Source organism: Pholis gunnellus (assembly GCF_910591455.1).
Source record: "Pholis gunnellus genome assembly, chromosome: 18".
Classification (NCBI taxonomy): Eukaryota; Metazoa; Chordata; class Actinopteri; order Perciformes; family Pholidae; genus Pholis; species Pholis gunnellus.
The window spans coordinates 9,783,865-9,795,894 of NC_136545.1; the positions used below are offsets into that span (position 1 = coordinate 9,783,865).

The window sequence follows — 12,030 nt, forward strand, 5'->3', positions numbered from 1 at the left end:
ACTGTTGGAATTATCACTGTCCGTGACATCATGTTGTTCAGCTCTCCGGTCATGCCCTTTACCAGACCCCTTATCTAATTAAAGGAATGGAAGACTGGGAGGTTTCTACAAACTCAAGCTCATTCTATAAACCTCTCACCATTTTGCAAACTGAACTGCTGCCATGAAGCTTGCAGCTTTAACAGCCCGTCCCCGAGTGAAAGCAGGAGACGCTCAGAGCCAACAGAGTGACATCCCATGGGACTCACCTCACCAGGAGGTAGACGCCAGTTAAAATTTCACAGCCAGGATGTGTGTCTGCGCGGGGTCACGACGAGTCTTTCCCCTCCTCTCACACTTCCATCAGATAATCTGTTTTAAGTCTATTTTTGCCTCTTTCATCAGTAGCTTATTAAACAGTCACTGTGGGAAGTATTGCGTGAAACAGGCAGAATTGCTTCAGTCCTGTAAAATAAACTGCAGGGCATGTCTTTTACTGTATGTTAAATAAGAAAGCTATGTATGAATTGGACAAATATTTAATGACGAGGAATCAAAAATGATTTTAAAATAAATAAATAAAGTAGGTAGAAAGAGTCTTGGGTATACATATGTCTTCTGTATTGGAAAAAATTGTAAAATAAAAAAAATGATTAGTAAGAAACAGAAAAGAGAAAAATGTCCTTTACTGTTGCTCAAGACAGAGATTTAACATTTTGTATTTTGGGCACGCAGCTAATGTTCTCATCAGTGAAACTTATAAAGACTGCAATAAAGTTAAGTTCTTAGATGACCAACATTACAAGCAGCTAGGGAGGATGGTAAAGGTCAGAGCCATGGCGTCCTCAGAATATTTATACGACTGTAGAACATAGTTAGAGATCAGGTTTTTTTTTGGAGGGGGGGGGGGGGGGTGAAGTAAATGGGGAAAAACTGTTTTAAAGGAAGTTAAAGTGGGCAGGAGCAAAGGCGATATCCTGATGATGTAAAATATAATTAAAAAAAGAAAAAACAACTTTTCAACTGGTTACACCGATTTAATAGCTGATATTACAAACCACTTTTAGGTAATAACATGTTGTTGGACACATACTGGGTCCCATGAATAACGCGCGTGTTTGTATTTTTTTAGGACGAGTGACAGGCCAAGATCCAAGAAAGCAGCTGAAGTCAGACGTTATCATGGAAGTCAGAACTGTAAATAAAACAGCAACAATAACACGCACAATCCTTATTTCATGTCAACTCCGATGCGAATCGGCCATGTGTCATGGGAAGCCTTCCTCGAATGCTGTAATTCGACAATTCAGAATTGTTTCTTCTTTGATATCTCATTCGTGCTGGTGCAGCAGAAGGCCGGATGAAGAGGGGAGGATGAAGGAAGGAGCTCTCTCTTTCTTCCAAACCCACAGGGTCCCTCCTCTCTGCCGCTGATGGCCTGTAATTGGTGTTTAGCGCTGTTGTGGAGAGGCCTCAGCTGCCGGGTGGCTCCTCCGGCTGCCTTTTAACGTGTCACTGGTTTGTGTGTCCCATTGTGGCTTGTTCACTCTTCACTCGAGGAATATCGAGCATGTACGCGGGAAACTTGGGCTTTTGACCCAGCAGGGTGCAGGGGAAGCAAACCCACCAACAGCTGTGCTCCATCGTTCTTTGAAGGAATGGAGGGATAGATGGGTAAAGACAGATTATTTAATCTAGTACACTAACAATATTATATACCATTATTATCTTTGGTTTTTATTTACTTTCCTTAATGGTTAGTACTAACTGGTGGTGGAATGTAAGTAAGTAAGTATGTAAATGTAAGTACATTCACTCAAGTACTGTATTTAAGTACAATTGTAAAGTTCTTTTTTTTGTTTTTCTATTTTATACTACTTTATACTACATTATTTGACAACAGTTACTAGTTTCTTACAGATTATTAACACAAACAAAATCTAAATATACAAATAATTAAAAATATAATATAAATAACTAATTATAATCCAGTGACAAAATATAAATTATTCTGAAATAGGTCATTCTGTATAATGAGTACTTCTACTGTAAGTATATTTTGATGTTAGCTCTGTACCTTTACTCAAGTAAATTCTGAATGCAGGACTTTTACTTTATTTTAAACCATAGTATTGCTACATTTACTTAAGTAAAAAGGCACTTCTTTCCCCACTGCTACTCAGCCGGTGAAAACAGTTGATAGTTTTATCAGAGTTATCTTAACTTGGGCTAAAACGGGTCTAATGGGCACAGGCCCAGGGGCCCATCGTGTCAGTGACCCCCCTGGCCTTCACCTACAACATGTCACTCAAAGAGAGAAGTACCAACCTGGAAGAGATCCAAACAAATACAACAAGATGCAAAACAGCTGCAAAGAGACATAAAGAGACCTCATCGTGACAACAACTATGAAAAGGGGCAAAACAACCACAAAGAGATAGAAAAAATGACTACAAAGACAACACAATACAACTACAAAGCCACGCAACATTACTACAGAAGGCGCAAAACAACCACAGAGAAAAATGTATTTAAAAAAAGACCAAAACAATCACAAAGTGACACACACTCACAGAGAGATGTGTAACGACTACAAAGAGACACAAAACAACAACAAAAAGGGCCTACAACTACAAAGTCTGTGTGTATTGCTCCGATGTATGAAAATGGATCTTTTTGCATGTCTGTGCCCATGAGGGGCCCAATGTCTCGTAATCCACCCACGCTTGAGACTTCATATGTTTTACTTGAAAGGGCATGTATAGAGGCAGGGAGGGTTCAATGAAAGACGCCATTAAGCAGCATCATGAAATTTGTTTGATCCATTGTTTTTGGAGGTTGACAGAGCTAAAAGTCAGGATATCTCGGGCCCCTGTTGCATCACCTTTAACCATTTCTGAAAACAATCTGACTCTTTGTGAGTTAACGAGTGACTGATCCTTTTGCGTATATCACTATTTTCAGCCCACACTTGTTCTAAACGACGACTCATATTTATGCACCACTTCCACAAGTCTGAGGCATGAAGCTCACCGAGGGCAGCAGCTTGCAGCCAAGAGGTGTCCCATAGGTGGCACTGTTGGCTCTCATGAACCACCCGTGGCACAACAGGTTGCACCACTGCACTGCTCTCCTCACTGAATGGACACTAACGATCCATCCAGCAGGTTATGGGAGAGGTAAAATAAAAATGTAATGTGGGCTGTTTTATGTCATTGATAAGCACTTTCCCCTTAGTTTGGAGCAATTTATTGCATATCACACACGCGCATATTTCTGTTATGTATAGGCTATTGTGGATTACTCTGGAGTATATGCCAAGCCTCTACTTATTATTTGATGATTTAAAACGGTGTTAAAATGGTCCCGCCTTCATGCCATATGAAATAAATACACCGGATGAAGTGTGTGTTTTGTATTGTTTAAACTGTGATTATTGCCTACCTCTCCCAGTCTCATGCTCATCTTCACCATTCAACATTAAATATATAGCTAATCAAACAAACATGAGGTGCGGAGCCCCTTTCTAATTTGCCACCAACCTTTTTTCCCCCCCGACGGTTCGGAAACTATACATAAAAGCGCATTTCCCATGTGATGCGAGGCGGGAATTGAATGGCATAATACTTGCTGACGTGACGCCTTCAAACCCTCTAATTTGCCAATCCAGCCCGGAGTGCGCGTCCCCAACACCCCCCCTCCTCCGCTCCGTTTCTGCACCAGCTCTCTCTGAGTGTGCACAGCCACAGGGTGCAGAGCGGCAACGGCTCCTGATCCAGCTCACCTGCACGCCACCACCACGCTTCTCTCCATCGCGTGTGGAAAGTTGGAGGACTAATTTATCAGATATCGCATGTGTTCAAGTGCAACTTGCCGGGTGATTTGTATCGCGGTGAATCCACCACTCTATGAAAAAGAAGAAGAAGAAAAACCAGATAGCTGCGCCTGTCATCACGAGATCTCTTTGAAAAGCAGAGATTGTTGAGGACTTTTTTTTTTGCTCGTTGAAGAAATGATTCCTGCCTGAAAAGAGGAGACTGTTGTATTTTTGATGTCAGTATTGGATGAGACCGCGGCTCCGTAATAACAGAAATATGGTAAGAAGCACAGAAAAGAAGAAAAAAAAGCACTGCATCAATTTATCACACTTATTCTTATTTCTATTCAATGATGTTTACGTTGCGCACAGACAGAATGCTGTATAGGGAATCCACGACACGTCCACCACGCATTTGTCAAATATTACACATCCTGGGTGCTGTAGGGTGAGCTTGGTGACAGAGGCACCCCGGGGGCACCTGTTTCATCCTCAGGGAAAAACAAACTTATACCGTGAAGAATGAGAATCAGTCCATTCATTGTGTGTGCCGTGTGAATGTTGGAGTGTATTCGACAAATATGTGGGCTATCACTGTGTTTTCAGGGGACGATACTGACCGTGCGTTCGTGTCTGTGATGGCAGGTGGTGTCGCACGGAATACAGCTGATTTCTTCTAAATGGAGAACTGCTCAAAGAGGATAAATTGCGTGCAAAGTTGTGCGGCTTTCTGCTGAGGGAGTTATCCGGCGCCCCCCCCCTCCCACAACCCCACGAATAAACATGAGTCCACGGCGAGACATGGGGCCGCTCCGCTGCGTGGGACTCACCGTGTTTCTCCTGTGCACAGGTAAGACCCCCGGAGACACCTAAGCTAATGCCAATGAGCACTTGTGTTCATACAGCTGCAACACGAATTATGGAAATGAAAGGTAATCGTCACATAATAAGAGCCACTGTAAATGCATCAACCTTCATGGAGTGGTTTTTATTCAGTTTGGAACATTTAATGAAATGCTAATTATTTCCTTTCTGCCAAGAGGACATATATGATTTATGAGACACATAATTAGCTGTAAGCTGCTGTGGCAGAATACAAAATGACTTGTGATATTAACATGAATGAACTGTGACAGTTGCCTATGGGAGTGCGTGGGTTTGGGTGTTGTAGTTTGGGGGGTTGTAGCAGCACTTAAATGGGATGCGGTGTGTGAGAGTATGGCACTGCAGAGCACCAGGAATAACAACAGGCTGCAGAGCAGACACAGCCCAGAAAAAGAGGAGTGCATCTTTTCACTAAGTTTAAGCAGTTCTGCTATTGTAAAAAAAAAAAAAAAAAAAACTTGCGTGTGGGTGAAATCTCTGTATCTATATGTGTTTTTGAGTGTGTGCATCTGCATGTTTTTGGGTGTGCCAGTGCATATATTTGCCTGTGAGAGTGTGGATGTTTGGGTGTTATGTGTGTTTTTATAAGATGTGTGGGCTCGCGCAGACGTGTGATCCAAAAAAAATGAATATGTAGGAAAAATCATGTGTTTTCATCCTCGCTGTTTACCTGCCAATCACAAGGCGTATGTAAAAAAGACTCTTTCTCACTCAGCTGTCACTACCAGAAGGCAGATATCTTTGTCATAGTTAGATGATGGAGAAATACCATATACACCGTGTATTTATAGGGCATTTACTTATTTTATTTGTGTCGTTTTGTTCATCCTTCCATTATGGTCACCTTTCATTTTCAAATGTCAATGCGGTAATCTTGGGATGCGGCAGCCTCTCTAAACCTGGGTCCATTAGCAACAAGAGCAGTCAGATTATTTGACGGACTGCAGCACTTATAATAAGTGCTTTAGATAGCTGAACAATTAAGTGGCATATTTGCAGAAGTAGGTAAAGAAGCCAAAAACTGTGCTTCAATAACAGTACAGTTCCTCTATAATAACCAGCGGAGTACAAGATTCTTCACTTTTATCCTGAAAACCTCACGGTGACGACACAATAGTCCCACATATAATCCCATAAAAAGGGTGAACTTCTGTTATTACACTTCTGTTTTTGTATAGATTAAACAAACAAGATACAACGTCTTAATTAATGAGCTTTAGTTTAGTTTACAATGTTTATTCACCTTTGGACAGAGACGAGCTACCAGTTTCCTACTGTTTCCCATCGTTGAGCTAAGCTACGCTACGCTAAACTCTCCTGCCTGTAGATTTGACAGAGAGACGTGAGTCTTGAGTTATCAGCGTTCTAATTAAGTTAATTACAATATTCCTTAAATATGTGTTGGAGAAAAAAAAGAAATCAGGCCAGTTGAAAGCCACTCCACAGACATAAAGGTTGGCTGAAGATTCATCCGTATTACGCCGGTTCTAGTCAGCCACTTAATCTTTGCAGGTGAAAAAAAACAGATTCCCTCCTGTCAGTCAAACCCCCTGGTGTGCAGAGTCTCAGAGGATATTATAACTCTCCAGCCATCTGATTGCTTTCACCGAGAGGTTCTAGGTTGTCTCTTTAAGACACACGTACTGACAGGCACATACTGAGAAGGATGCCTACACACACTCACATACTGTCAAACTGGCCATCATTTGGAAGTACTTCATATAGCCTGGCATGCTATAGGATGTGATGGAGTTTTTTTTTTCTGTTTTAAAACATGACAGATTGGAGGATTGTCATCTCTTAGTCATATAGACAAAGATTCAGGGGTGAAGCACTTAACATTGGAGCTAACACATACAAGTTGCAGAAACAACTTTATGATGTAATTAATACCACACCTACCACACCGACCATTGTCTGCATACTGTGTAGTTTTCATCACCTGTTCACAAATATTTGAGGATAAAGGGCGCTGTGCTTAACAAGTGTGGGAGGATTCTCACTCAGAGCTTTGCCTGCGCTTTTGTACATGTGTGGGCCCAGAGCCACGGTGGATTGGGATGGAAAGTTGAAAAGTTACAAAACCAAAAGCCTTTAGCCTTAATTTAATAATAGCTCCCTCTCTCTCTCTCTCTCTCTCTCTCTCTCTCTCTCTCTCTCTCTCTCTCTCTCTCTCTCTCTCTCTCACACACACACACACACACACCATCGAACTCTAACCAAAATAACATTGGCACTCGAGGCACCACTGGTAATTTCAGATGTCTGATCACCACGACCTGTTTTGCTACGTTTGCTGCTACAAGCCGCACACCAGAGAATGACTGCTGTCGGTAGCCCAGGGTGGTAATATAATCAGTATTTATGAAGCCCTGTTGAACGCTGTTATTGTACGATAAGTTGTAAATGTGCAATGCCAACAATTTTCACATGCTGCTTTCCAAAATATCTGTGCATGACAATTATGTATGGCTGAGGTTAGGGGGGAAAGAAACTGCCAAATTGTTAAATTAAACAATTAAATGGATAGTTTGGATTCGTCGAATTGGGCTTGCTTATCCTAAGGCTGTGTATTACTTGTAGTAGATGGCGCTCGGCATGCCCCCAGTTTGGAGAAACAGACAGGAGAGCCAGCACAGAAGCAAAGCAATGTACTGCTGTGGACAGGTGCAGCAGCGAAACATAGTTTAGCCACCTGAAAAAAAAGCCCACCTAAAAAAAAAAGTCAATATCAGTTTAAGTGTAGGCCCGCTCTATATTTAGAATATTTTCATTACTGTACCATGCCGGGGAACTGAAGCTGTGTTGTGTGACTTTGGTGTTTTAAAGGGCAAGTTTGGATTCTATTGTGGTAGAACAGCAAATCCTGTGTTCTGCATGGTAAAATGACCATATTATGGGACCGTAATTTACTAAATGAACATCATGCTGTGACTTGAAAGTAGCGATTGAGACCATAACGTTGTAAAATCTCATAGATTTCCATGGAATCAGACTTCTTTTTGCATCCAGGGGATGTAAGTTTAAGGCAAATTCTCGTTGGCTTCACTTTTCAGAACTGGAGGTTGTCGCCTGGTTAGGATTAGGCAACTAAATCACTTGGTCAAGGTTAGGGAATGATAGCGGTTAGAAATAATAGAAATGACGCGATGGGTTGAGCTCTGGTCGCCTGCATGAAAGTCAAACATGCTACACGCTTATCTAGCACCCCAACCTCCTCACCCTCACGTTCTGCCTCTTTATATACAAAACACACTACAACTTGCATCAGAAGTGAATGTGGGCAAATCACGAAGTCTAATGTGAAAGGAATTCCGAGGACACGGGGCTGGTGTTTGTTAATGTTATAATATTCAACGAAGAAGAAACAGGCAGAGAAACTGGAGCAACTTTACACTGTTGAATAGTCAGACTTCAGTTATTATATATTAAGTATGGGGAAAAACAGAGATCACAAAGAATGCAGTGTTTTGCCAATTGGCATAGCAAATGTAATGAGCCATTTGTTCTCTCTTAGGTAGCCAGTTGGCCACAGGTTTGTGTTACTGTAAGACAGAAAGGGTCCGCAGGCAAAATCTGAAAGCTATGCACCTGTATCATAAACAGTGGAACAGTTATAATCTGGTGCAGGAGTCTTGAATCCTGTAGCTCAGTAAGCTTTGATGCAATGTCCAAAATATCTCCCATCAGTCCTTTTAGTCAATTCAGCCTTCTAATCGACTATCATGATTGTGCTGTTCGAGCTTGTTGAGTGTGGTTCACTGGTCTAAGTTCAGGGATGTTTTTCTGTCCCGGTCTGTCCCTGGCACCAACAAACCAAGTCAATTCATTGTGCCTGTTAACCATGTCAGTTTCATTCCCTGTTATTCTGATTTATTTTATATGACATGACAGGCAATGCTCTTGCAATGATTGCACCAACATGTAAATGCACGATTCATTGCATCAGGTTGAATGTTTTCCCACAACGTTTTAAAAAATGTTCACCTCAAAGAATGTTGTTCTATCCTTTCTGACCAACATCTGAACATTAAACTCATATTACTAAATGCATTCAGTTTAGTGTCTTTCAGTTGAGAAACATTGCTAAAAAATCGAACCTATACGTTCAACAAATAATGTTGAAAATGCCTCTTTTGCTCTCCACATGGACTGTTTACCTGTATTAAAACAAAGCCTGCTGAAATGTGATTGGTTAATAGTATTAACTTAATACTACTTGGACTCCAACAAAAACCAGAACACTTCAGATACCAAAATCTTATCCCATTGCCTACAGATGCTATATGAATGCAGAACATGTTAAAGGGACACTGTGTAACATTTAGGTGTGTTTATTGATAGAGATTGAATATAATATTCATAACTATGTTTTAATCAGTGATCACCCGAAACTAAGAATCGTTATGTTTTCCTTAGCTTAGAAAAAGTCATTTATATCTGCGTAGGGAGCAGGTCGTCTTCCGCGGAGTCCGCCATCTTGCACCGCCATGTTTTTACAGCTGGGTCTAGCGAGAGCTTTTTGCATTTTAGGGATGCGTTCCGAAACCCGGTATAGAAAGGGCCCTGATGCATAATAATGAAAGATTGTAGTATTGATAAGCCCCGACGTTACTGGTGCTTTTTATTAGTACTTTTTAATGTTTTGATGTTATTTATTATCATGCTGCTGCAGCATTTTCTCTGCTTTCTCTTTCGGGTTGAGCTCCTTCAACTACAAACACACATAGAAACAAACACACACGAAGCGCGAGCAGATTGGCCGCTGTGGTGAAGTAAACCAGGGGAAGTGAAGGACACCGGAGTTGACGGCAACTACACTTGTTACTGTACGTGCAATACAATATTTGCAAGTAAAAATACTTTATCAATACATCTGTGAACATGTAAACAAAAGTCAAAACCTAATTCACTCGGCCACCGCTATTTTCACAAACACAGCATGAATGATCGTCCAAAAGCTTCTTTTACTAAACTTCTCTGCCGGCTGAGAACAAGCAGCCAGGACTGACTGATACTGACTGATGTTCTTCATTCTTTATAAACTTCACTCAGAAATGTTATTTATTTAATTGGCATTTTACATTTGTTTCCAGTGAGACATTAATGACTTTCTATAGTGACTTTGCGGTTGTAAACATAACTGCTGCTGCTTTAGAAGCAATATTTAGCTATATCTAAATTATAAATGACTTCTAATTCTGTTCTGAATTCACTGGTTTTTAAAATAGTATACATCTTTTTTTAAAACAATTATTTAGTCATGTAGAAGAACACTAACATTCTAAAGATACCTATCCCTACCTGGAGGCCACCGTAGTTCTCCGACACGCTTGGAAAGGGAGGGGGTGAGCTAAGGGGTATTTTGCAACCTACCAAAAACCACAAGTTGCAACTAAAACTTACACACTGTCCCTTTAATAGAAATTACACATCACCCCAATTCTTGCCTTCCTCAATCGGCTAGTAAAACACAGAATGGACACAATTTTACTGACTACACAGTCAGCCTTGCATGTCCTCTCCCTGCATATATAGCAAAGTTGTCCCTATTCTACCAGTCCTCACTGATCAAGGACTTTTATTCCTATGTATGCATATATGTATGTATGTACTGTATGTATGTGTGTATCTACAAAGTCATGTGTGTTTGGATGTGTGTATCTACATCTGTCTGTATGTATGTATGTATATTTATTATGCATTCAAACTGGGAACAGGTCAGACCTATTATTCAAAAGAACAGATTACCAAAGATATTATTTTGAATTACCAGTGCTGCTGTGACCGGCATCTGTTCACGTTTAGAGGCTGCAGTGGATTTAACACGACTAAGGGTCATTCTGTGGTGTGTTCTACCTAAGTTTCCACAGCAAGTGTTTAACAGTCTACTGACGAAACGGGCAAAAAAAGAAAGAAAAGGAAGACTTGAAACAGATTATCTCATGTCAATGTTAGGTGAGTGGAAGCTCACACATTGTACGCACATTAAGTCTGTTAAATCCAAAATGGCTTCCACCACCTGGAGAGCAAAGTCTCGTGGGTTATTACTTGTTGGCTTTGAGCATCTCCTGGTTTCATTGTCAGAGGAGATTTTCAGGGCTGAGAGCTGGTCCACAATTCTGCTTCAAGAAAAAGAAGAGGCCAACAGAATAAGCTGACTTTGTAGGAACCCCATGTGAAAATTGTCTCCCCCTCTCTTCTTTTTTTCACTCTTGGTTATCCTTAAATGGTTCAAAAGGCTTTTCTATGAGCTGTAACGTTCATTACCATAAAACAAGAACTAGGATACTTCTCACTGGAGGCCTCGACCGGAAAGCTAAAATTGAGTCTGTCTCTTAAACATCGTGGGTCTTTCCCGCAGCAGAATAAAGCGTTTGACTTTCCAGAGGGAAAGTCAAAGTTTATCACACTGAAAAGAACACATTTTGTCTGTAAAGCAAAAAGCCCTATAGATAAATACACATTTAATAATAATTTGCCAAATCCAGTGCAAAAATGTATCGTTATAAAGTGATAGATGAAGACAGGCTTGCCCCGTATGGCGCTGTATTTTACACAAGGCTCTCGAGAGCAGCAGAGGGAAACGCTGCACCGGGGAGCCATATGTCATATTATATGGGTCATAACACAGACAAAAGTCATGCAGTGAAAGGTCGTGTAAAGAACGCTGTTGAGTAAAATTTGTCGTACAAACCCAACATTTTGGTATGCTTAAAAAAGCTGCCATGAACTGGGGTCTGTAATAAAGACAACAATTTAACTGAGCCACTAGTTCTAAGAGAAATGACAGCCGGGTTAGTATGGAAGCAGCTTTATTGTCTGGTTTAAAATTGAGCTATAGTATAGCCTACTGTTGTTTGTTGTATCTACATCTATTGGACAATTTTACAAATCACATTGAGGCTACTTAAACACTGACTAACCTAAGTATTGTTACTTACATGCTCTCTTTAATTTAAGATTAAATTGGATTAAGAATTTCTTAGAAAAAAATAAAACATTAATTACACATATTTTAACTCACACTTATTGTGTTTCAACTTGTGTTTAAAGCTGCAATCATTGATTTCATGGGCTACTTGGGGTCTCAGGAACAAGTTGTAAAAACCACACTGACATATAAAGTTGTCACAACAGATGTGTTTGGAAGTAACTGCCTAAATACAACACATACAGAGCAATATCAGCATTCATTTGGAGTCATTTTCCTGTCCACCTGTAACAGCCAATATTTAATCTCCCTTTAGCTGTTTTGGTCTCCACAAACTCCATGAGAGTAATATGTGAGTTCGTAGCTCGCCAGATGTTCGAATTTTCTCCTAAATGTTTTCTGTCTGCAATGTGGT

At 40.6% G+C, this 12,030-nt stretch overlaps 1 protein-coding gene across 1 annotated transcript in view; it reads left to right on the forward strand.

The window, feature by feature from the left end:
- Positions 1-4,579: 4,579 nt before the first annotated feature.
- The window catches only part of LOC306710946 (transmembrane protein 132C), a gene marked incomplete at both ends in the record, with an annotated part of 129,650 nt that continues 122,199 nt past the window's right edge, over positions 4,580-12,030 (forward strand). The window contains one exon of the mRNA XM_079179693.1: positions 4,580-4,646. Coding sequence (XP_079035819.1) covers positions 4,580-4,646 — 67 coding nt within the window. The remainder of the gene's footprint in view (positions 4,647-12,030) is intronic.